Source organism: Engystomops pustulosus, chromosome 6 (assembly GCF_040894005.1).
Source record: "Engystomops pustulosus chromosome 6, aEngPut4.maternal, whole genome shotgun sequence".
Classification (NCBI taxonomy): domain Eukaryota; kingdom Metazoa; phylum Chordata; class Amphibia; order Anura; family Leptodactylidae; genus Engystomops; species Engystomops pustulosus.
In genome coordinates, this window is record NC_092416.1 from 152,214,898 (window position 1) to 152,241,208 (window position 26,311).

Genomic DNA, 26,311 nt, shown 5'->3' on the forward strand with positions numbered 1-26,311 from the left:
TACTCAATGAAGATTATATTATTTTGGAAAAAAAAAAGTGATCAAGCATTGTTCTCTAATTTTGATCTCCAGTGTATGTCCTACAAGGATCCGTTGTCATGAGACATTCACTATTATTCACAGATTTCAGTGGTTTTAATGTAATGGCTGATCAGTGTATATTTAAGCCAAGGAATTCTCAATTTCTGATACAATATGAAACAGTAATTGATTCCCCTCCTCCTTCCTGCTCATATTAGTGCTCTCTATACCCCATAATTGATGTAATTTCTCTTTTATGCACAGACCCCGGTACCCCATTACATGCACTGTGCAATTTTACTTGCCGGCGATGGTCCTCATCATTGATGTCACTATACAAGTTGCCATAGTAACCCCTCCAGGAATAGTTATGTGATGCTACCCAATGAATCAGCTGCTCACTTCTTACCTGTGATTGAAAAAGGATGAACACTGTAGATTATTTGGCGTTTCCTCTAATAGTTGCCAATCACAGGCAAAATAACATCCTGAAGCAAAAATGGGACAGCTACCACTACAAATGCCACATGTCACGGGTGAGGACTGGTAGGTATACATTTACAGACACTTTATTTGGTGATGTAGAGCCATGCATGCTATGTGATAGACATGAGATAGATAGAAAATAGATCGATATATGATATACAGGAGATATCAATATGAGATAGATATGAGATTGATAGATAACTTGAAAGATGGATAGATAGAGATAGATATGATTTGTAAAGCGCTACGGATTTTGATGGCGCTATATAAATAAAGATTATTATTATTATTATATGAGATAGATATGAGATAGATAGATAGATAGATAGATAGGAGATATATAGAAGATAAATCAAGATGATATAGATAAATATGAGATAGAGAGATTGATTGATAGATATAGAGAATGATAGATAGATAGATATGAGATGTATAGAAGATAAATTGATATGATATAGATATATATGAGATAGATAGATATGAAATAGATTGATAGATATAGAGAATGATAGATAATAGATAGATAGACATGAGATAGATAGATGATAGATAGCTATGAGATGTATACAAGACAAATCGATACGATCGACTACTCTGAGCAGGTGCACTTCCAAAAATCTTCACTTTTCATTACTAAAAACAAAGATTTTCGTTTGCCAAAAGAAGAATCACTTCTATGCAACATGGAAAAAAAGAGAACAAACCAGGCGCAAAAATAGGTGAGCCTGAGACCCACTATGATTAATGTCCCCCATAGATATATATGAGATAGATAGATAGATATAAAATAGATCCCAAATAAATGAATATGTGGATAGATAGACTGACAGATAACTCAATACTGTAGGTAGAGGTATACACAAGATGAAAACAGATAAAAATTATAGATAGATAGACATAAGTTAGATACATTGAACAATAGACACATTTTAGTTAAATACAAAATAGATACAGTATGTAAATCTGCAATGGATACATATATGTTGATAGGTAGAGAAATAGATATTATGATATAGATAGATGGATATGAGATAGATAGTAAGATCTGTGAGGATGGGTTTCAGGACGTCAGGCCTCATTGACTGCAAATAATACTCCTGCTTCTTACAGGCTTCTGTCATGAATTATAACATGTCATATCACATAAGTTCCGGTCCGGCATCTTGTACCCCACCAATGCTGGTAGGGAGTAAAGAGACAACCTGAATGCGTACATTACATATGTGATATTATATGATATAATAGACATGCCTGTAAACTTTAGCTTTGGTTGGGGGGTCATTAAGTAACAGCGCTAATGAGAATTGTCAGTGGGAGTTCAGGTGAGAGCTGGGCGCACATTTACCGCTGCTACTACTATTACTAATATTATATAAAAGTTTGTTAGTGTCTGATGCTGAATCATATATCTGTCTCTGTTGGATTCTCTCTCATCTTATTTAACACCTTAATTTTATACTAGAACAGAACATCAAAATATTAGCGTTTGGCACGTTTTTTTTTCCCTCCTATTTGTACAACTCATATTAGTGTTGTTACACTGTCTCAAACACTGTTTATACACATGAGGTGAAATAAAACCTCCATCTTCTGACCAATTGGGAGTGTTTAGCGTTTTTCGTGTTTCTGGTTTTTGGACTAGGATCAAGGATAGCACCCTAGCTCTCTGTATCCTTGGATTGTCCTGCTAATAGCACCAAAACTCTTCTGTGTTGCAGCTTCAAAGGCTGTTGCACTGTCTTACCCTCACTCCTGCTCTTTCAGCACTCTCCCCCCTTCATCTGCCTAAGATAATCACTGCAGCAAAGAAGGTTTATACCAGTGATGGCGAACCTTTAAGAGACGGAGGGCCACATGTATCACTAATTTTTTTCTGCTATTTTTGTGCCTTTTCATACTGACGCACTGTTTTTGTGCCACTTTTGCGATTAACCGCCAAACTAGCCACGCAGCAAAAATAACCAGCTTTCCCCCATTTATCCTACCAATCCAGATGTTTTGCTGCGCCTAATGATATTCATCACTTGCGACTTTTCATTTAGGCGCAAAAACACTCCGGCCCGAAGGTGGCGTTATCTGAGAAGAAAGCACTGAGCCCCTTTGCAGAAGAGCTCATTTCTAGCAGCAGAGATCAGCAGACACTGGAACATATAATATATACATTAGATACTCTGCAGACAGGAGCTGCAGACTCTATTTACAGTTTATCACTAGAGATGAGAGAGTATACTCATCCGAGCTTGATGCTCGTTCGAGTATTAGCATACTCGAAACGGCTCGTTGCTCGGACGAGTATTTCCTCTGCTCGATAACGAGCATTCACTTAAGGAAACACATTGAAGCACAGTGAAGAACACAAAGAACACAGTGAACACAGGATTATTAAGGATATTTTAAGTGAAGAACACATTGCAGATGTTTCCGTACATCTGCTAACTTATCAGAAGACATTAGTGCAGAACGGTGTTCTTCACAATAGTATGTGATGAACAATATGTGTGAAGAACACATTGCAGATGTTTAACACGGGTCATTCTCCTTTTTGAAGTTCCACGAATATTCCATTGAATAAAAAAAACGAAGAAACAGGACTGACTTCCTTATTTCTCAATAAAATTACACATTTTATTGCAGAGCCTTAGTCCCCTTGAAAAATGCTCGAGTCTCCCATTGACTTCAATGGGGTTCGTTATTCGAGACGAGCACTCGAGCATCGGGAAAAGTTAGACTCGAGTAACGAGCACTCGAGCATTTTAGTGCTCGCTCATCTCTACTCATCACCTTCTATTTACAAAACATTCTGCAGAATCCTCAGCTCAGAGCAAGAGAATGTTGCAGATAGTACTGACAAGTGTCCCCCATATAATTCTGCACAGTATCACCAGTGTGTCTGAGGAGGATACTGTGCAGAATTACAGGGGTGCAGCAGGAGATCAGCACTGGGGGATCCCCTCCAGGAGAAGCCACTGCTGAGGAGATCACTGGGTGCAGGGTGTCACACACCTGGGTGCTGCTGTGAGTGTTATCTTCATTCTGGGATGTGGAATGCCGAATCTAACATTACGCCGAAACTGCGCCAAAATTGCGCTTAAACTGTGTTAAAGTAAAGTGATTAATAAGAGGCAGGAATTCAACTTATCACAGATGGTTGTAGCTTGTGATAATTCTGGCAAAACAGTACGCCAGAATTTAGGCTCAACTACTACACTTAGGAGAACAAAAGTGATAAATGTGGCCCTGAGTGCTCAAACTACAACCAAAATCCACTTATTTACCGTGAAGTGCCAACATGGCATTTTAAGCAGTAACTTATTGCTACCTGTTCTTCAGCATCTTTCAATTGTATCAGCCGCCTAATGCCACTAATACAGTTGAAAGAAAGAGGGCAAATAGCTTCTCTCCAGGGTCTCTCTGTACAGGAAGAATGGTGGGTCCAGCAGGATGACCTCCAAAGATATTGCAGTTCTGTCAAGACCTTCTTACTTTTCCCGCAGTTCCAAACAGCCAATGAAGTGTCACTTTAAAATAGCGCTGAGGGCAGCATCTCATAAGTTGCCTGCGACTGCAGAAAGATTTGGTTGATTTGGTCCTGTTTGCTGAACTCTGTCCTGCAGTGATGGCCTGAGTGCCCACATAAAGGGCTCTGAGTGCCACCTCTGGCACCCGTGCCATAGGTTCACCACCGCTGGTTTAAACACACAGTGGGAGAGGGGAAATGATCCTACACAGTGTAACAGACTGTGAATCTGCCCTGCTGGCTCATTAGCATAATATTAAAGCCATGGATAACAGATTTAAGAAGATTACGACAGTCACAGTACCTGGATCTATGAGTAAGTTCCCCTGGTTTATCATGATGGATTTTGATTCCATTAGTTTATGAAATTACATGTACATTGAAACAAGTTATGAGAAGTCTTGATTCTCATTATTATAGATATGTTCTAAGATAGTTATCAGTGAGGATATTACACCTGATGATCAGGGTTTCACAAACGTAACTAATTTCAGCACGCAGACTATAGATTAGTCACTGTACAGGATAGCCTGGACTCTGTATTAAGGGCAGAATACACAGGGGCAGGTATACATCAGTATAGATAAGTCACTGTACAGGATAGCCTGGCCGCTGTATTACAGGGCAGAATACACAGGGGCAGGTGAGACCCCCACAGATCATGAAAACGTTGGATTCCTGGTCGCTCCATCAGACCAATGGAGCAGACGGGTGCGCATGACTGTTCTCTATGGAGCTGACAGAGATCACTGAGCGCCGTGCTCTCCAATCTGATATTGATGACCCATCCTAGGGATAATCTATTAATTTCAAAGTTACTTTAGAAGTCACTAACAATTCATATTCAGTTTGCCTTTGGGCTCATACTATGTACATTTATTTCCTGCTTTGCAATGGGGAACATAATTTATAAGGAAAGCATCAAGGTCCTGAGCACCTAACCATTCCTACTCTCCAGTCCTATTTTCATGATTTACTAGTGATTTCTGCTATGGAGCTCACAGGGGGTGGGTCTAATCAGCTGCCCCGACACTAGTACCGTGCAGGGACGGTGCCAGCACTGGGTATACCTGGGCAAGTGCCGGGGCCCAGAGCTGCTAAGGGGAGGGGGGGGGGGGTGTTACGCCATAAGGCTGTACATAGGGAATCCATGGGGGTAAGGGGGTTTTATATAAAATAACCATGAGGGGGCTGTTTGGGATGATAAACTATGGATTATTTTAGGGAACAGGAGACTGTTTTAGTTTTTGAATTTTTAATGCCACCAAGTGAGTTCACTGCAAAGGGGCCACTGAGGCTCTGTCACCCTGGGGCCTTCTGCATCCTGGAGCCGACCCTGGAACCAGCCCTGCTAGAGAGAGTGGATAGGGATATTATATGAGATACTATATGGACTACCTTATTAGATTGTACCAGCCCCTGTTACTATACATATGTGACCCTTCTAGACTGCGGCAGTACATATAATATTCGGCTACAGCAGAAATGATCTTATTGTGAAGTTTAATTAAGACAATTATCCTGACATATTGGTTACCGACCATCTATGGCTAGTTGCTTTTGCAGTGAACTGAGTCACAGACTTTATGGCAGGATATGAGTTAATTAGATTAGAGAAGTAAGAAAGCGAATGTTTGTGCATTATGACAGCTGCCAACAATACAATGTAATATGTGCAGTGTAAGCAGTAATGGGAAACTGCAACAGCTGCAAGGCTCTTATGTGACAGATTGATTTGGTCAGGGGCAACATCGTCTGTCAATTTTGTAAGGAGGAGAATGCTGGAAATTACTTCAATCTTATATTTTTCATTGGCTAAATTCTACAGTTAATATAAAAGTCGGCCCAAATCTGTGAAACCTATGAAATCCAATATCCTTCTATATCCAAACTCTATTGCACAGCTACAATAGTCTTCTCTAGGACATTCTGCAATGGAATTGTTATGAAACAGATGTCTAGAATGTTTTTAATGTCACAATGAATCATTGTCATAAGTGACAGCTGCATATCAATAAATAGAGGCTGAGCTCCTCTGTCTGGCCGGGGAACCAATGGTGGATCTTCATGCTGGTCCTTGCTGCCTTTGACATTTTGTCAACGAACTGGAGCATTTCAGATGCAAACTAAGTAATGATGTTCCATATGAACCCACAATGGGAAACTCCTTTAGATGGGATCTGACAATGAAACAACCTTTGCATAATAGCAAAAATTATTTTTTCCTTTTGGGAGCAGAGATTTTATTAGATAAAGAAAGGTTATCCTTATGCTATAAGGGCTCTATGGTAACCTGCCCGCAACTTCATTTTTTCAAACAGTGCTAACAGATTCCCTTTAATTGTACTCTCTAACCACACACTCAGGTGCTGGTACTGTGGTTGTGTGGGATCCATGTCTGGTTCATCTTAATAAATGTTAGGATGTCCACGTTGACTTTGGACAGGCGGATCCTCTTGTCACTGGCGGTGCTGAACATGTGGTCTGACAGCACACAATACACAATACATATATATCTTATATTTAAGATATAAATCTAATTTTTCAGATCACCAGTTTGTGGTTCTATGGGCTACAGAACTGGAGATACAGGCAGTTTACAAAATAGGTGGACCCTGGATTTTTATCTTCAGCTCACATTTAACTCTCTATATTTTTGGTTCTAAAAGAAGAGATTATTACCTTTAATGTGACACCAAACACATTTTTCCTGATACTACAGAAGAAAAGGGGCATCGGAAGTTACACTCTCCCTTAGCTACAACTTGACTCATCTTAGGCAAAATGACTAATCTCTGCTGATTTTCACATGACTTTGGAGGAAACTTTTTTTCAATAAATAGCCAAGATTTCACATAAAAGAGGAAATTCCACAAAGGACACTGTTTGAGAACAATTATAGTTTAGTGGGGTAAAAACTGATGACAGTGTCCCTTTAAACAAGTTATAGTTTAGGTGAAAACAGGAAAAGTTAAAGTTATGTAACTAATATTCCTAGTATGATTCCTGTGTACACTCTTCACCTTCACGACTTCTACTCATCTTCCAGTCACATCCCGTCTTGTTTGCTACTTTCTAACCACCAAGGATCCCTATTATTTACACCGCTCTTAGTGCCGTGTATCCACATCGATGCCCATTTTGCTGTCTAATCACTCATGTTCTTATGACCTCTGCCCCTTATATTTGCATGGTAATACCCAATATGCCAGCTCATCCTGATTCACGCAATGTGAGCCGAGACCTCATCCATCAGGATCAGATAAATAATACATCAGCTTCTTCTCATATTCATGCGCTAAAGCAGAATTAGAATTTCTAGAGGAAATTACATTCATTTGTATTCATCTTGTAACACATTGGGCCAAATGTCTTCTTCACCAAAAAGTTCATTTGTTGGAAAGCTAATGTTTAACTCATTTCACTTGATGCTTGTTTAGGTATAATTCAGATTTTCTTAAAGGGGTTTTCTGGACCCAAATTATTTAGGGCTTTTCATTAGTCATCAGTTGAGGGGAGGGGTGTGATCGGCTGAGTTATACTATGGATATAGGACCTTCTTCTGGACATGCATAGATACAGTGGAGACAGCTGGCCCTTCTTCATTGTTGTCCATGAGTTGCAGGGGCGTAACTTGAGGGGGTGCAGAGGTTGCGATCGCACCCGGGCCCAAGAGGTTTAAGGGGCCCTTATGGTGTCACTTTCCCATATGATAAGACTATTACTATAAACCATACATTATAGTTGGGGACCTGGCACAGACTTTGCACTGGGACCCATCAGCTTCTTGTTACGCCACTTATGAGTTGCGTACCCAGATCACTGCCTAGCAAGCAGGTGCGCAATCCAGCGCATGCGCAGATAGCAATGAAGACGGACAAGCACAAGATGTGTCTGCTTTAAGAAGGGGGAGAGGGAGCAACAAATGAAAGGCAGGAGGAGGGTGTTTTTTTTTTATAAATGAAGGATGCGGAGCGTTTTCCGATGGGGGTTTGACTCTGCTCCTTGCTCCACATGCGCCGGGGACACAGGAAACATGCTGGCAGGAAGTCAGGTGGACGTTCGTCTAATTTATCTTTTTAATAAAAAATGGCAGAATTTTTTTTTTAAAAACAGGATATAAAGCTTAGTGTCTGTTGGGACATGGTAATTCCAAAAAAGGGTCTCTGGTGACAGATTCCCTTTAAGGACCATTAATGACAGCTATTAGTGACCACTGACCACTTATTAGATGTCATTCCTAATTTAAAAAAATATATATTTGTTCCAGACAATATTGTTTTTTGAGATCAATCTCCTCTTTAGTAAACCAAAACATACATAAATAGGGGAAATTTACCAGAAGTGTCTGAGGTAAAACTGTACTTGTTGCCCATAGAAACCAATCAGAGCTCAGCTTTCATTTTGTAAAAAGTTGTGGAAAAATGAAAGTTGAGTGCTGATTGGTTGCCTGCTCAAATATAACAGTTCTGCCCCCAGACACTGATGGTGGTATATAATGTGCAATATTAACCCCTTAAGGACGCAGCCATTTTGTAGCTTAAGGCTCAGCCCGATTTTTTGGATTCTGACCTGCGTCGCTTTATATGGTTATAACTTTTGAACACTGTTACTTATCAAAACGATTCTGAGATTGTTTTTTCCCCACATGTTGTACTTCATTTTAGTGGTAAATTTTGGCTGATAAGTTTTGCTTTTATTTACAAAAAAAAAGAAAATATGATAAATTTTTTGAAAAATTTGCCATTTTCGAAATTCAAAATCACTGCGTTTTCAGGCAGATCGATTTACCACCTAAATAAGTTGCTGAATAACATTTCCCATTTGTCTACTTTACATTTTCATAATTTCTGAAATGTTTGGATAATTTATTTTGATGTCACGCGGCTTACAAAAAGAATATCGCTTTTCCGGATTTTCAGAATTGACTATTTTGGGGATAAATACAGTTTTGAATGAAATTTTACATATTTAGCATCAAAACCCCCTATATAACCAACCCATTTTCAAATCTGCACCCCTCAAGCTATCAGAAACCGCTTTTACGAAGATTGTTAACCCCTTGAGATCTTCATAGTAATTGAATCAAAATGGAGGTGAAATTTAGAATGGTCATATTGTTCCCTTATACGTTCATTTAGCACTAAAATTTACACATTTCCAAAATATAAAAAGAGAAAACCCACCATACAATTTGTTCTGCAATTTCTCCTGAGTACAAAGACCCCGTTACTTGTGGCCGTTACTTGTGTTATGGGGGCACAGCGAGACACAGAAGGGAAGGAGAGCCCTGCAGCTGCCAGGATTTTAGTTTCCTCATTGGCCCCTTTTGAAGGCTATAAAATTTTCGCTTTTTCGTTATTTGGGCCATGTGATGCCATTTTTTTTGCGCGATGAGATGCTTTTTGCATTGTTACCATTTTGGGGTTGGTATCACCTATTGTTGAAAATTTAGGAACTTTTTTTGAGGGCAGGAGTAGAAAAGCATCAATTCTGTAATGGATTTTTTACTCTTTTTTTTTTTGGTGTTCACCGTATAGACTAATAATCATGTTATCTTTATTCTATGGGTCGATACGATTACGGGGATACCAGACTTGAATATATTTTCTTACGTTTTACTAAATTTGTCAAACAAAACCCTAATGTGGGGAAAAATCTATCATTTATGTATTGCCGTCTTCCAAGTGGCATAACATTGTTACTTTTTTGGCTACGGAGCTGATTGATGGCTTATTTTTTGCGGGACATGTTGTACTTTGCACCAGTATCATGCCGGAGTACACATGGTTTTTTGATCACATTTTATAGCATTTTTTGTGGGATTGAATAGCTAAAAATCATAATTTTTGGAAGGTTTATAGCAGTTTTTTTTACGGCGTTTATCGTGGGGGTTCAATAATGATTTACTTTTATTCTACGGGTTGTTACGGACGCGGTGATACTATATATGTGGGGTTTGTGTTATGATTTAGACTTTTTTTTTAGTTATATGTCTCTTTATATGTTTTGGGGGTTTTGGGCATTTTTAGTGATTTATTACTTTATTTTTTTATTGAATAACATTTTTTTTTTACTTTTTCACTTTTATACCATGGGACATGAACAAGAAATCCTCTGATTGCTTGTTCATGATAATATTCTGCAATACTGATGTATTGCAGAGTATTATCAGTGTCAGCCTATACACTTGCATAGGCTGGCACTGTGCCAGTAAGATGACGTCACAGACGCCATCTTACCGGCAATTCTTGCAGGTAACTCTGGGGTCCAGATCGGACCCCAGAGTTGCTATAGCAACGATCGGCGCCCCCCGAAAACGGTTCGGGGGGGGCGATCGTGGGGGAAAGACCCCCCAGAGGCATGTTAGATGCCGCGGTCGCGCTGACCGCGGCATTTAACGGGTTAAGCACCCGCGATCGGAGTCAACTCCGATCGCGGGTGTTACACTGGGGTGCCGGCTATCAGTCACAGCCGGCACCCCGTGTTTCCCGATGCCGGTTCGGCTCAGATCTTGAGCTGAACCGGCATGGGCTCAGCGTCCGATATATCGGACGCTGAGCGCTAAGTCATTGAGCTCAGCGTCCGATATATCGGACGCTGAGCGTTAACAGGTTAAGATACCAAAGACAGTGAAGAGGGAAGAGTTTCACCACTAAATCACTGGCACAATACTGTATTGAAGAAAAGCTGTATAACCCCTACCAACCAATCACAGTGCACCTTTCATTTCTACTAGTGCTCTTGAAAATGAAATGAATGCTGTGATTGGTTGCTGTATGCAATATAAAACAGTTTTGGACAGTTGGGCCTATTCCAACTAGACGTGTTTTTGTCACTCATGAAATTTGATGATATTGTCCATCAGGTGAGAGTTTATCTTCACGTTTAATCTGTGATTATGGAGCCCGGAGCCGCATGTAGTGCTGGGAAATGTTTATGTGTAATGTTAATGTTTCTGGGTTTAAAAGGGTTTAACAGGAAATTCTTGCTAGATCACTACACAGTCAGAACAGGTTCAAACCAGGAAAAAACTACAGGTTGTTGTAGACGAGTGTTTAAAGGGGTTTTCCCACGAAGGAAAATTCTCCCATTTCTATCCCCTAGTGATGATAACACAATAAAGATCATTTTAACCCTTTACTTTACAATGTCGCTCAGTGTTATTGCTGTTTTAGCTCCTATCTCTCCCTCTGCTGCTCAGTGCAAAATCCCAGGGTGTGGGCTGGGACTCTCTAAGCATACATATTAGTTCTGTGGGGTGACAATATGGTTATATTATCAGGGTACACTTTTGTCTGGCTTCTGACATTGTATTAACACACTGACACATAGGAGGCTGCGTCGCCGGCTGCGTTTATTTCTATGCCAGGCCCTTCCCCACCTCTTGATGTATGCCGCTGCGACTATGCAACGCACGAGTGCCAGCGTATGATAAATGTCCCCCATAGAGAGAGCGATGAGACAGATCAGAGATGCATGAGATTAAAGAGAGGCTGGCAGACCATTACACTGTTACACTTTTAGCACTGCTATATCTCACAGACATGTTCCTGCTTCTCCCTTCCCCCGCCGAATCACTTATCTACTTGTAGCTTGTAGTTTACAGCCCCTCTCTCTGCTCACCATGTGCTGACAGGATGTGATCAGTGAGTGTCTCTGAGCTCCATGCAGGGGGCGTGGCTACACAACAGAGACAGACAGAAACTCAGCTCCACAATCTCATCCAAGATGTCGACCACCCGACCCTAAGTCAGAAGTTACTGGGTCGGGTCTAGGGGCAACTAAAATTGTGTACAGCAGGATTAATAGAGACAGGTTGGACTTGAGTACATATAAGAAACTTCTCTTCATGGGAATACCCTTTTAAGTGTCCTAAATTGAAATTTGTTATCTCCTTTACTCCGTCTCAGTCACATATATGTGTCTGACAAGGTGCATTGAATCCATCTCTGGTGACCTGTAGGTTGCCGTGCTTAAAGGGAACCCGTCACCACTATTTTCACAAATACAGGTAGTGACAGGTTCCTATAGCGCTCTAATAACTATCTGACACCCTGCTTGTAGCTAAAAAATATTCCCCTGAGATTCCCATATATTCAACTTTATAGTTTTATCTGGTAACTAAGCATGGCTACAGCGAGTCCAGGTGGGCGTGGCCTCCTCAGGCTGAATCCAGCAGCTCCTCCCCATCCCTATCTCTGTATGCTGCTATAATGTCATGTGACCAGGGTGACATCATCGCAGGTCCTATAGCTTTTGTAGCATTAGGAACTGTACACTAAGCATATATGTCATGAAATCACAGCATATTTTATTACATGAAATCACAGCAGGCTGCATGGAGAGGAGTAGAAGTCCATGGAGGCTGCTGTGATTGTTTTATGTGGTCAGATATGTACAGGGGGTATAGTTTTCATAATTAGTAGCTCAAGGACCTTTGATGATGTCACCCTGGTCACATGACATTAGGCCCCCCCCCCCCCCCCCCCCCCCCCCGTGGACTCGCTCCAAAGCTGCATAGATACCAGGCAAGATTATAACTCTGATTTTATGGGGATCTGAGGGAAACTACTTTTAGCTACAAGCAGGGTGTCAGATAGTTACTAGAGCTCTATAGGAACCTGTCACTACCTGTATTTGTGAAAATAGTGGTGACGGGTTCCCTTTAAGCTGATGCAGTACATCTCGGTTTCATTGAGCATGCGCCAGACCTACAGCTCAGCACAGTGAAGCTGGGATGTACAAGGCTGGCTTCAATGTATTAACTGGATAGGCCGGGGAGCTGTGGTCCAAGGTAAGCATATGGGTGCGTGCACAAGTAGCTTTTGCATTGAATTTACAAATGCCACAGAGGTGAGGTGAGGGCTGGTCGTACCTGGGTTTCCACTAAAAACATACCATCAGTAACCAGCAGCTGGTGTTTTGCATGAAAAACACCAGTTGCTTGTTGCCAATGGCATGCATTTCAATGAAAACGCAGATGCATTTGAAGACACAATGCACGGCTTGGACAGGTATTTAAGAGGTGTCTGCGCTGGGATTTTGGCACACACAATCTGTTTTTGGCGCAGCCGCGCTGCGTTCCATGCAAAACAAATTGAGGGGCGTGCCGTCGGATGATCCGACTGATGATGATTCAACATTCAAATTGTGTCGCAAGCCCAAGCACTTAGATGCACCACTAAAATAACAGACCTGAGCGGGGAAGCGACACATGCAGGATATCGGGCGCATGATCTAGTGAATCGCGGCACAGTGCATTATCTGTGCATTCGGTGAACTCCGCAGACGGGTAAGTAAATTTACCCCGATGTGTGAATGCAACCTAAGTGTTTTATTATTGCGGGCTCGGACAGAAATGATATAGGGCAATATATATGAATAAGGTAAAAAGAAAGCACCAAAAATCGCAATATTTGTAGCGTAGTTACTATTTCAATTGCTGTTATGCAGCAGAGTGACATATAAAATGTAACTTTCAAAATCTGTCAATTAAAATACAAAAAAAACACAAAGTAAATACCAGAAAACAGAATGTTTACTATCACTTACAAGTTAGAGTTCTCATATGTACACTTACATAGTCAGCGGTTAGAAAGAGAATGGGGCACATTTACTTACCCGGTCCTGTCGCGATCCAGCGGTGTGTTCTCCATCTAGGATTCAGGTCTTCCGGCGATTCACTAAGGTAGTGCGCCCGATGTCCACCAGGTGTTGACACTTTTTTTTTAAATACCGCGTTTTTTCCGAATCCGTCGGGTTTTCCGACAGCCAAGCCCCCAATTTCCGTTGCGTGCATACCGGCGCCGATGCGCCACAATCCCAGGGCAATTCAGGGAAAAACGGCGCAAATCGGTAATATTCGGGAATCCTGACGAAAAAATAACGATTCGGGCCCTTAGTAAATGACCCCCAATGAGTCTTGCCGCACCTCCACATAGAGGAGCTGGTGGGGGAGGTAGTTAGAGGGGCATCTTGTCGACACAGATTTATGCTATTACGCTGATACCAAGATATAGCTCCTGCTCTTACAAGGGTAGACCCATGTGTTGACCTATCCTAAGGCTATATTCCACGACCGTATGGGGGACGTATATACGGCGTATATATGATATAGCCTAAGTGTACAGTCCCTAACTAAGTAGGTGTATAGTGATGCCCGATGCAATTCATGTGGATAAACCACAACCAGCAGGGGTGACAAATGCTAGATATGGCTCAGCACATGCTTGTATCCCACTTTTTTCAAATTTTTGGCTACCCGGTAGGCTAAGTAAACTCAATTTGAGCAATGGCTCATAAACTGACTAGCAGTGGCTCCTCTCAGTGTGGTGTGGACGCCGGCGTAGGTATCTGGCCGGTGAAATACAATTGAAAGTCCCAATTACCTATCACGTATCCATAAGGACCTGTGGGTGGTGTCCCAAATCACCCTGATAGGTTCCCTGTCAGTTAGATTATACAATATGCATCTATGAAAAATAAATAATCAAGGGATGGCAGATACAAAGAAGTCACCTGGAATCTGTTACTTGCTCTATTCACATATAGAAAAGTGTTATTTATGCTGTAAATATAACGAAATGTCTCTTGTCCTCATTAACCTTGTTTTACACCAGAGAAACACTGATTTTACAACGTGAGAAATCAAAAGCCTCTTAATGCAGAATCCGCTGAGGATTGTAATAATTTATTCAGTTATTAATATTTAGCTTATAAATAGTTGAAACAAGATATGGCACAGTGGGAGAAGCCGGGAATGGAGGAGGTATTCATGGGGTGGACTTACATTGGCCCATAAGCCTAGATTAGACAGTGTAAGGTTTAAGATAATATCCAAAATGGTTATTAAAGTAAAACGTATAATATTCCCTTTCCTATAAAAAATACTAGTGTTGCCCTACTGGTGTTGGTGGTAGAATAAAGAGAATGTCCTTACGGGTTATTGGGGGCACTTCCCCCTCCCGCTGTGTGCGGAAACTTCCTCTGCTGCAGTGATATTACATCAGGCAGACAGAGGGGGAAAGTGCTGGGGGAGCAGGGGAGGGTGAGACAGTGTAACAGACTATGAAGCTTCAGCACGGGGGGACTCTGGAAACGACCCACATTAGCATAATATCAGAGGCAAAACTATTAGAGGTAGGGCCCCATATTTGACTTCTGCTTGGGGCCCCCTACCTCAGAAAATATTATATATATTTGTATACTCACACATTTATACACGTTTACACACTTACACAGATCTGTCACTGTAGCTGATGAACACTTTGTGGAAGTAGATGGCAGGAAATCGAGATGAGAGATCTTTAGATCTGTTGTTCTGTTGTCCCCTCCCTCTCCCCCACCATTTCTTATATTAGCTGCCGATTCATGCTGTGTACTGTTGAGGATGTGCACCATTATATACATATTGGGGCACATTTACTTACCCGGGCCAGTCACGATCCAGCGGTGCGTTCTCCGACGCTGATTCGCGTTCTGCCGGGATTCACTAAGGTTGTGAGCCCGATGTCCACAATTAGGCGGCTTTTCCGAGTCCGTCGGGTTTTCCGACGGCCACGCCCCCCACTTCTGTCGCGTGAAAGCCGGCGCCGATGCGCCACTATCCGATCGCGTGCACCAAAATCCTGGGGCAAATCAGAACAATTCGGGAAACCCGGTGGAAAAACGCGATTTGGATCCTTAGTAAATGAGCCCCAATATGTCATACAATGTGCAGCATAATGGGGCAGATTTATCAAGCAGTCTGAAAGTCAGAATATTTCCAATTGCCCATGGCAACCAATCACAGCTCCCCTTTAAAATATTCATGAGCACTGGTGAAATGAAAGCTGAGCTGTGATTGGTTGCCATGGGCAACTGGAAATATTCTGACTTTCAGACTGCTTGATAAATCTGCCCCAATATGTATATAATGGTGCACATCCTCTATTCTTGAGTGTTCCAGGTCAGGTCCTGGGGCCCCCTGATACTACAGGCCCTATAACAGATGCTATGGCTGTTACCACTGTAGTTACACCCCGGCATAATATTAAAAGTTGATTTAGAAGTAAGCGGCCATGTATAACACTTTTAGGAAGATTCCCGCAGTCAGGCTGCCTGGATCTATAAGTCAGTGTCCTTGGTTTATCATGATTGATTTTGATGGTAGATTTCCTTTAACCATAATTATGCTACTTAAATGGATTGTATAGTATTATCTGATAGTTCCCATAGTGGTGCACTGTACCTTTGGTAGAGTCTATAAAATATTGGGGCTTATTTACTAAGGGTCCGCGGATCGCACTTTCGTTGGATTTTTTGGGATTTGTGCTGCTGTGACAGATATTTAACTGGGGATTGTGGTGTTGCACGTGATCGGATTGTGAGGCGGCTGCGCTGGCTTTCATGCAACAGAAATCGGGGGGCGGGCCGTCGGACGATTCGACTGATTCGGACTGAGCGCGGGATTTAACTTTAAAATTGTGCTGCAAGACCAAGCACTTACATGCACCAGGAAGAAGACGGTGAACTCACATGCAGCATATCGGACGCACAATCTTAGTGAATCGTGGCACATTGCTTTATGGTCGCAATGCACTTCTGCGGCCGGGTATGTAAATGTGCCCCATTGTCTCATAGCCCTATGTAGTCCTTTTAGGTAACAGATACAATTGTTAAGGCTTATCGCTGGTAGAGCACAATAGTAGGGGGTTGCACATTATTGTTCCCCATGAATGGACATGCTTTGCGAGACATGACATCCAAGTAAAATCACTACAAGGGCTTTCCAGGAATACCTGTACCCTCTGTGTTGTACTGAGTTGCATTAAGCAGGCAAAGCCACTAAACAGTGAATGGCGCCGTTTACTGATCTGTTCCCCGTTGTGATGTGTTGGACGTCCTGCACTTACCTTATCATGAAGAAGGCAGCAGTAGAATCCTCTCAGCCTCTTACTGATGATCTGAGGATTGTAAACTCCAAAAACAGTTTCCCTACTAATATTCCACTTATTGGGACATATTTACTTACCCGGCCCTGCGGAGTTCACAACGATCATGCACTGTGCCGCAATTCACTAAGATTGAGTGCCCGATATTCTGCATGTGTCGCTTCCCCGCTCAGGTCCACCAGAGTTCACCATCTTCTTCCTGGTGCATGTAAGTGCTTGGGCTTGCAAAACTATTTGAAAGGTAAATGCAGCGCTCGGTCCGAATCAGTTGGATCGTCCGACAGCACGCCGCCCCATTTCTGTCGCAAGAAAGCCAGCGCAGCTGCGTCAAAAACCGATAAGGTTCAACACAATCCCCAGTTAAATACATGTCCCAGCGGCGCAAAACCCCAAAACTTCGGAAAGGCTGACCAAAGTGCGGCCGTGGACCCTTAGTAAATAAGCCCCGTTATCTAACAGGACTGGAATATTCCACCACCAGCTCTCCTCATACATCCCCATGTTTTTCTAAATCTATTAAGTCTCCAAAATAAAGGACTGATTGTATTGTTATGTTTCCAATGGGAATGAGTTACTTTGCAGTGAAAACCTATACTTATTGCAGAACTATATCTTTATGTTTCAGCCTGTACCATTCTCTGAGTCCTATTTTAGGCTCTTGTCTCTGAAAGTAATTATTCTCTGTGACATTAGTGAAGGTCTTTATTTAGTAAGTGTGGGTATATCACGGAGAAAATGGTTTTAACAATAATTATAGACCCTTGTTGGAAGATGGATTGCCCTCTTACAACAGAGATCGGCTTAAAATACATCTCCCATTTTCCACTTGGATTTGTTTCTTCTGGCCCCTTCAGTTTTGTAACTGGAGATATAATCAGGATGACAACTCGGGAGTCTACAATAGCCAAAAAGAGAAAATCTCCAGCCCATGAATAGATGAATGTCTCCTTCTCCGTGACCCAAGCTGACCACCTTCTGCCACCAATGCTGGCGCTTGTATGGATGATTTGGTGGACAATGTTCATTTTTGAGAACAACATCTATGAAAAGTGATATATCGACTATATGTTTCATTGATATAAGAAGAGATCTGGCTGACATGCTCCATTTGTATAGAAAAAGTAAAATAAGGTCTTTTTCCTAGTCTTTTTGTCAATTAATTGCGACTTGAAAAACATCTATTAACAGCGGATTGTACACATTGGGGCACAATTACTAAGGGCTTTGTGCCAGTTTTCTGTAGGACTTTGCACATTCTTTTTAATAGCATCAAAATCCATCATGATAAATCCTGGACACTTACTCATAGATCCAGACACCATAGCTCCCAACCGTCCTGGATTTGGCGGGACAGTCCTGGTTTTAAACCTCTGTACCGCCGTCAAGGGCAGCTGGGAGATTGCCCCTGATATTCCCGCACTGGCTGGGGTTGTCCCGGCTCTGTGTCCCACCTAGTATACTTTCAAAGCCAGAACTTTCGGTACTGAATGACTTCTACAGACATCGGGCAGGGAATCCTTTTGAGAGATGTGTCAGGTTAGTGCAGAGCAGGGACACGTCATCAGTGTAATATCATCATGTGTCCATATATGGTGTCTACATCTCCTAGGGCTTCCCCAGAGCAGACATTGGGCAGGGAATCCTTTTGGGATATGTGTCGGGTAATCGGCAGAGCAGGGACCATGTCACTTCCCAATTAAATAAAACCTCCACACTCCACCTGCCATAATGAGACAGTGCCTCTATCCACTAGGCTATGGGCTTAGTGGTTGTCTGTGGGAGGATTTTATGTACCTAAGAGCTTCACTGATATAACTTCACTGTTATATAGAGATACATCTTCTCAGAGATTAATACTGTAATTATTGAGACAACTTTTTTATTATTATAAAAATAATACTAATAATAATAATGATCGTCTCCATGATAATAATTATAATAATAATGAAAATAAAAATAATAGTCATCTCAATAATTACAATACTAATCCCTGAGAAGATGTATCTCTATATACTAGTGCATTGAGCCTGTGTCACAGCGTAACAGTGAAACTCTTAGTCCAGCACAAGCAAAAACATGTAGCGGATCCAGCTTCACACAACCATCCAGGGTCAGTAAAAACATAGCAATTTATTTCATATTCTCTAAAAATTCACAGAGGCTGAAGAACATATAGGAGAACACAGACATACACAGCGTAAATGCCTACGCGTTTCGGAAAAAATCCCTTTCTTCTCACTGACTAACTCAATACACTGTTCAGGCAGGGAGCTGAGCTCTCCTGCTCTGGTCTGGTGTAAGGGCTGCACTGACTCTTCAGTCTCTAATCTGATCTGTACTGGATTACCGTATTTTCCAGACTATAAGGCGCACATAAAAGCCTTGGATTTCCTTGGAAATCCAAAGTGCGCCTTATAGTCAGGTGCGCCCTATAGGAGGGCAGCGGACCTACTTACATAGGTCCCCGCTACCGGAGACAGCAGATCTCCAGCGGGAACTGCAGACCATGCGGCACGAACAACTTCTGCCGCGTCGGTCTGCAGTTCCCGCTGGAGATCTGCTGTCTCCAGTAGCGGGGACCTATGTAAGTATGCCATTCTCCACCTCCCCCTCACCTTCCCGGCTCACCTTCCCCACGTTCCGCGTCTCGGCGTGGCGTCGCGTCTCGTCCCGTCGGGTCTTCGCTCCGCCCCCGGACCTCCGCCACGCCCCCGACCCTGCGCCTTATAGTCCGATGCGCCTTATATATGGAATTATTACATATATAAGGCCCATCGGACTAATGCGCCTTATATTCCGGTGCGCCTAATGGCCCGGAAAATACGGTAACTCCAGTCTTCTTCTCTCTCCTTCAGACTCCATGGTCTGACTGACTTCTAGAAGTTTCCTGACCAGGGGTTTTGTTACTCCCACTGGTCAGGTGGTGGCTACTCCTCCAATTACATCTCAGCTCACAGATACAAGATTTGAACACATGTGATTGGAATACACATATTACATCACATAAAGCAATTAACTCCTGCCTTACCAGGCAGACTCTACCGCTGCAGTGCTCATCTGTGTTATGTAGTGACCTGCTGTGGGGTTGATCATACCCTTCACCGGCTACAAGCTACATGGTGGGACGTATTCTCAACAACCCCTCTGCCTTGCATCGGCGAGGGTGTTGCACATCACACTAGCAACACGTGTTGCTCAGTTCGCATGGCCCGAACGCTGCAAACCAGAACTGAACTGACATGCTGAGTTCGGTTCCGGTTTGCAGCATTTGGGCCGTGCGATCCGAGCAACACATGTTGCGAGTGTGATGCGAGTTCATTGCATCACACACATGAGTGTGGAAGGGGCCTTTGGGGCTTGCACAGGTACTCAAGAAGTGTGTGTGTTGGGATTGTGGCTCTTGCGATTCTCTTTTGGCGCAGGCGCGCTGGCTTTCATGCAACACATATCAGGGTGCGGGCCATCGCACGATCCGATTGATTCAGACTGAGCGTGAGATTTAACTTTCAAATTGCAAGCCAAAGAACTTAGATGCACCACTAAAAAGATGGTGAACTCTGCCAGCCTTGAGCGGGGAAGCGACACATGAAGGATATCGGAGGTGCTGTCTTATTGAATTGCGACATACACGGACAATGCACTTCCTGTGGACTCCGTCGGACAGGTAAGTAAATGTGCCCCAGTATCTTTCAGATGCCCTAGAAGCAGCAGCAGAGGAGTAACTAGGAGAGACAGGGCCCTATAGCATACTTCTACCCCCTCAGAAATATAAATATCTGTATACTCATAAATTTATACACATTTATACAGTTATGCGCACAAATTTATCCATTTACACAGATCTGTCCCAGTGGCTGCTGACCACATGGGAGCTGTACATGGCAGGAATTAGAGAAGATTGATCCGTTATCTTGTTGTTCTGCTGTCTTCTTCCCCAACATTTCATGCTGTGCCCCTGACACTGTGGGCCCCTTAGCAGGTGCAATGGCTGCTACCGCTGTAGTTAGGCCTCTGACCAACATAGAAAGTGTCATTAAAATCCTAAATGACCACCTAAACCCTTCTTAAACAAAACATGAAGGTAAACATAAGGCACTATGGTCGGCTGACTCCACACTGACTGGGACGACCCGCAAGGTGGGATTTACATTCCATTACTCCGCTGCAGTTAATATCCCGCTTCAGTATTTACAGCATCTACACAGATCATAAACTTTATTGTCCCAGCTTGGATTAGAAAACCTTCACAGACACTGATTCCGAAGCACAGAAATATCCCTGAGCTGAACTGTGTGAACAGAGGCGAGTAGATTAATTAAATCCACAACAGATTCCTGGTAGTTTACAAAGTACCAAGAAAGGCAGTAATTGACCTCCGGACGAAATTCATCCATTTTGCGCTATGCTTGACTACATCTTTTTTTAGTTTATTTTTAATACCTCTAATCATAAGATGGCAAAATAGACTACCTGCTGCACAATGCTACCTGCTGGTGATGCCTATAAGGGCTCATAGATATGAGAAAAGATCCTTATATACAAGACTGTAATACAGTGTATGGCCTCTTTCACATGGACGTAAGCTTGTCTGGCCATAGCTCGGACATGCATACAGCCACGTGCTGAAGTATGGCAGTATACGGTAGGATCAATCAGACAACCTACGGCTAAAGTACCCTAGGGGGTCTGAAAAATAGTTAAAATATAAATTCAAAAAGCTTAAAAAAATAAATAAAAAAAATATAAAAATTCTAATCACCCACCTTTCCGTAGAACTGATGTAAATATAAATAAACAGTAAACATGTTAGGTATGGCCGCATCCCAAAATGTCCGATTTATCAAAATATAATATTCCTGGCATTTAAAGGGGTTGTCCGAGACTTATTAAAAAAACAAAAGGTGGCTGCTTAAAATAATAAAGATGTACCTACCTCCTGGCGCCCTCTGGGTGTCCCGTGCCAGCCATACCCCCCCCCCCCTCACCCCCCGGCCCTATTCACAGCATTTTATATGCAGGATGGATAAGCAAAATGAAAAAAAAAAAAAAATTGTACAGGAGGTTTTGGAGTGCACAGTGAAAGACGTAAAATCAGAACCCACAATAAAATGGTGAAAATGCATTTGGAATTCTTTTTCCTACTTCCCAGTACACAGCATGGAATATTATATACCCTCTATGAAGTGCAATTTGTTACGGAGAAAACAAGCCCTCACCCAGCTCTGTACAAGGAAAAATAAAAAAGTAATAGATTTTTGAATTTGGGAAGCAAAAAATGGAAACACAAAAAACCGAAAAGAAACAAAAAAGTCGTTAAGGGGCTAAATAAAAAATGTTGCATTTTGTTCCCATAAATATCGGGATCATTAAATGTACCATAGATTGTTAACCGTCTCTGAATGGAGTCTTTCCATTTAAATGCTGATGTTCAACAATAAATGTGAATTCTTGGTCATGGAAAAATAAAACATCCCCTTAAAATAAGACCTAGCGCCTCTTTATGAACAAAAATTACCGGTACTATAAGACCTGCAACATTTTGTGACTTTTTTGCAACTTTTTGAAAGAAAAATCCCAGACACATAAGAGCATAAGATGGGCAGCGGAGCTCCCAAGACATAAAACTGTTCCAAGGAGACGCCTAATAATAAATAACCCCCATTATGACCATAACTAAGCCTAAATATCTTTTCATTTTACTGTACTCTTATGTCATGTATGTGTCTTACAGCCAAACCTGAAGTTGACAATAAGCCTCCAAGGATATTTTTACATCATCACATCCATATGGGAAAAGTTCAGGTATTGTATCATATTTTATTACAGAAATGTCTGACTTTCAAAAAACTTTATAAATGGATCTTACAGGATACGAAACACAACTGTCTTTCTGCCAGGAATAATATCTGTCCTTGTTGTATAGCATATGGTATCACAGCTCAGGCCCATAAGTACTTTGTCACCTATAGTATACGGCTAAGGCCTTTTACACACAAATTGAGTCAATGGCGGTCATTTACTAAGGGTCCGATTCACGTTTTCCCGACGTGTTACCCGAATATTTCCGATTTGCGCCGATTTTTCCTCAATTGCCCCGGGTTTTAGGCGCACACGATCGGATTGTGGCGTATCGGCACCGGCATGCACGTGACGGAAATTGGGGTCGTGGCCAAACGAAAACCCGACGGATTCGGAAAAACCACAGCATTTAAAAAAAAAAAAGTGTTGCTGGACACGCGCTTACCTTCAACAAGAATAGGATCGTGAACTCCGGCGGGCCTCGGCGGACTTCAGCGCAGCAGCGACACCTGGTGGACGTCAGAGGAACTGCCTTAGTGAATCGCCGGAAGACCCTAATCCACCACCGCTGGATCGCGAATGGACCGAGTAAGTAAAGTGCATGCAGGGTGTCCCACCGCACCCTAAGTCAGTGGAATGGCCGCACATTTTAAAGTAGGTCCTATTCCTTTCACGATTTGCAGAGTTGCCACTCATTTCCTATGGAAATTAGGGGGGTTTACAAATGTCCACCCGGATAAATATCCCCTGGATTCTGGAAAGAAAAGGGCAAACAGCACAATATGGACATTGTTCTCTTTGCTTTGAAAGGGGGAATTACAGATGTCTATTTTGGTAACCAATCATTATAAAATCAGAGCTACACTTAAAGGGATATTCCCATTTCAACAATGGTTATTGTTGAGTTTTACAATTTAATAATGAATACAAATTTCCAATATACTTTCTGTATGAATTCCTCACAGTTTATCTAGATCTCTGCTTGCTGTTATTCTATAGAAAGCTTCTATGTTTACTTCCAGTGGATAGAAATCTGACCATGGTCACACAGGTGCACAGCTCGTTATATCACACAGCTCTGATTACTCTCTATGATACTAACGAGCCGTGCACCTGTGTGACCATGGTCAGATTTCTATCTACAGGAAGTAAATATAGAAGCTTTCTATAGAATGACAACAAGCAGAGATCTAGAAAACTGCGAGGAATTGATACAGAAGGTATTTTGGAAAATTGTATTGTTTTTCATCATACAAACAATAACATTAATTTGCTGAAGTGGAAATACCCCTTTAAATTGCTTTTAGCTTAGTAAATATACTTGTTCCATTTTGCTAATAAAAGAATGGACCTGCAATGCTATGATACTACATCATTACAATTTTAATAAAAACTCTATATACTTTTATGTCCTGTTACCATTTGGGACTTCTTTGGTTTATTAAATGCATTTATTTCTCCTTGCGGTATTTAAAACAAAAAAGAAGCCGTCTTTTCCATTGTAAGTTCTTGTGAGATTATGACCTTGATGTTTTAGAATCTGTGGTTTCAGTCGCACCACACATCACATTAGCTGGGTCTTGATTACAACATTATTTACCAGCATTCGTCTGGGGATTTGTCTAATAGGCCCATTTTCTGCATCACCTTTGTTCATACAGATGGAACAAGAACGACTGGCTGTGATAGAAAAGGAGAACCGTCTGCTCATGGAGAAAATTGCTCACATTATGCGCACTCGGGGGGTGCTGGACAACTGGAATAATAGTCTTTTTAGAAGGTAATGCCCAATTTAATTTAATTTTTTTTAAAAAAAAGTTTTGCCTTCTTTGAATTCAAGGTGTTTTTTTTTAATTATGGATGTTGATGGGCAATTTTTAGGAAGAGTCCTCATTATTAAATAGTTTGGGGTCCAACACCAGGCTTAGCGCAGATCAGCAGTAAGGGGAGAGAGTCCCGCCTGGATTACGGATCGATCTACTAATCCATACTCACAGCGTTATAGCGTATGGCTATGGCCAAACATGGCAGCTGCTGCACATATAGATGGGCACTCGATGTTACATGTAAGAGTGAGTTGGATGGAGTTTTGGCTGCGAGCATACATTAGTCTATAATATCTTGGTGTTAGTTCAGCAGAAACAAATCAGCAAAAAATTCGACATAAAACAAGCACGAGTTATACGTAGAAATGTTTCACACTAGCAGGTTTTCTTTTCTCTTCCCTTTGCTCTATGATTCTTCATTGAACAGCACATGGACTGAATGCAGACATGTTAAAATCTATGGACCAATTCACATGTCTGATTTCCTTCTCGGATCATCAGTCCATGCAGAAAGACTGGCAGCATAAGGAGTTTGGTCTGATTCTCCTGTAAGTCTTGTCCTAGAGAAGTCAACTGGTATAACAAAATTCACTATTATGCTGGTTAAGCTCCAATTTTCATATCTAAAAAAATATTGGCAGCAGCTTAAGGCGTAACTAAACCTTTGAAGCATTTCTTTTTTATTTCAGAAATAAATAGGACAGGTGATAATTGTAAATGTTGCAATATACTTCTTAAGGAAAGCATTTTCTCTGGTCTTATTTCTCTTTCTCATGTTACGTGTCCTGATGTCAATCTACTGCAGACAGATGAGAAGACTAATAATTAACTCTTTCCGTACACTGAGAATATTTCCCTTAATGATTCAGCTTTGTGGAGATGAAACTATCCAGGAAGTGTCTGTAAAGAGTGAAGTCATTAGACACTTTATCAGGTTTCTTTATCTCTCAGCTGTCAGTGGATATAAGATATAAGACAGTAAGCTGATTTACACAAATCTGTCATCAGATTTTCACTAATAAACCTAGCACAGATTCCCATAGAACTATGCTAACTATTGCCTAAACTATATTTTGTTAAAATGCATAGTTCATATCCCCGGAAAATAAACTTTGTAAACTTATCTGGCACCATGCCAGAAGGAGCAGCAAGTCACAAGGGGCATGTGTTATTCATGCAAGTCACTGTGTGACTGAGCCAATGGGGGTCATTTACTAAGGGCCCGATTCGCGTTTTCCCGACGTGTTACCCAAATATTTCCGATTTTCCCTGAATTTCCCCGGGATTTTGGCGCACGCGATCGGATTGTGGCATATCGGCGCTGGCATGCACGCGACGGAAATCGGGGGGCGTGGCCGAGCGAAAACCCGACGGATTCGGAAAAATAGCCGCATTTAAAACAATAAAAGTGTCGCTTGGGACACGCTTACCTTCACTTGGCCCGGCTCGGTGAACTTGAGTGCGTTACGATGCTTTTCAGCGCAGCAGCGCCACCTGGTGGACGGCGGAGGAACTACCTTGATGAATCCTGGCCGGACCCGAATCCACCACAGAGAACGCGCCGCTGGATCGCGAACAGACCGGGTAAGTAAATCTGCCCCAATGTCTCTAGTCTGATCACTCCAACCATACACTGCAGAACTACTATATTGCAGTATATGGTGGATTTGCTGATGATCTGTTACAGTGTGCCACCAGCAAACCATAACAGATCTTTAGAACTGATA

At 42.0% G+C, this 26,311-nt stretch overlaps 1 protein-coding gene across 2 annotated transcripts in view; it reads left to right on the top strand.

Annotated features, from left to right (window-relative positions):
* Positions 1 to 417: 417 nt before the first annotated feature.
* CFAP97D1 (CFAP97 domain containing 1) overlaps positions 418 to 26,311 on the top strand; it is a 54,096-nt gene continuing 28,202 nt past the window's right edge. Inside the window, exons 1-3 of one of the 2 annotated variants that reach the window (XM_072111814.1) lie at positions 418 to 567; positions 22,691 to 22,761; positions 24,420 to 24,538. In XM_072111814.1, coding sequence (XP_071967915.1) covers positions 447 to 567; positions 22,691 to 22,761; positions 24,420 to 24,538 — 311 coding nt within the window. In that variant the 5' untranslated portion in view covers positions 418 to 446. The remainder of the gene's footprint in view (positions 568 to 22,690; positions 22,762 to 24,419; positions 24,539 to 26,311) is intronic. The other variant, XM_072111815.1, reaches the window with a different exon arrangement.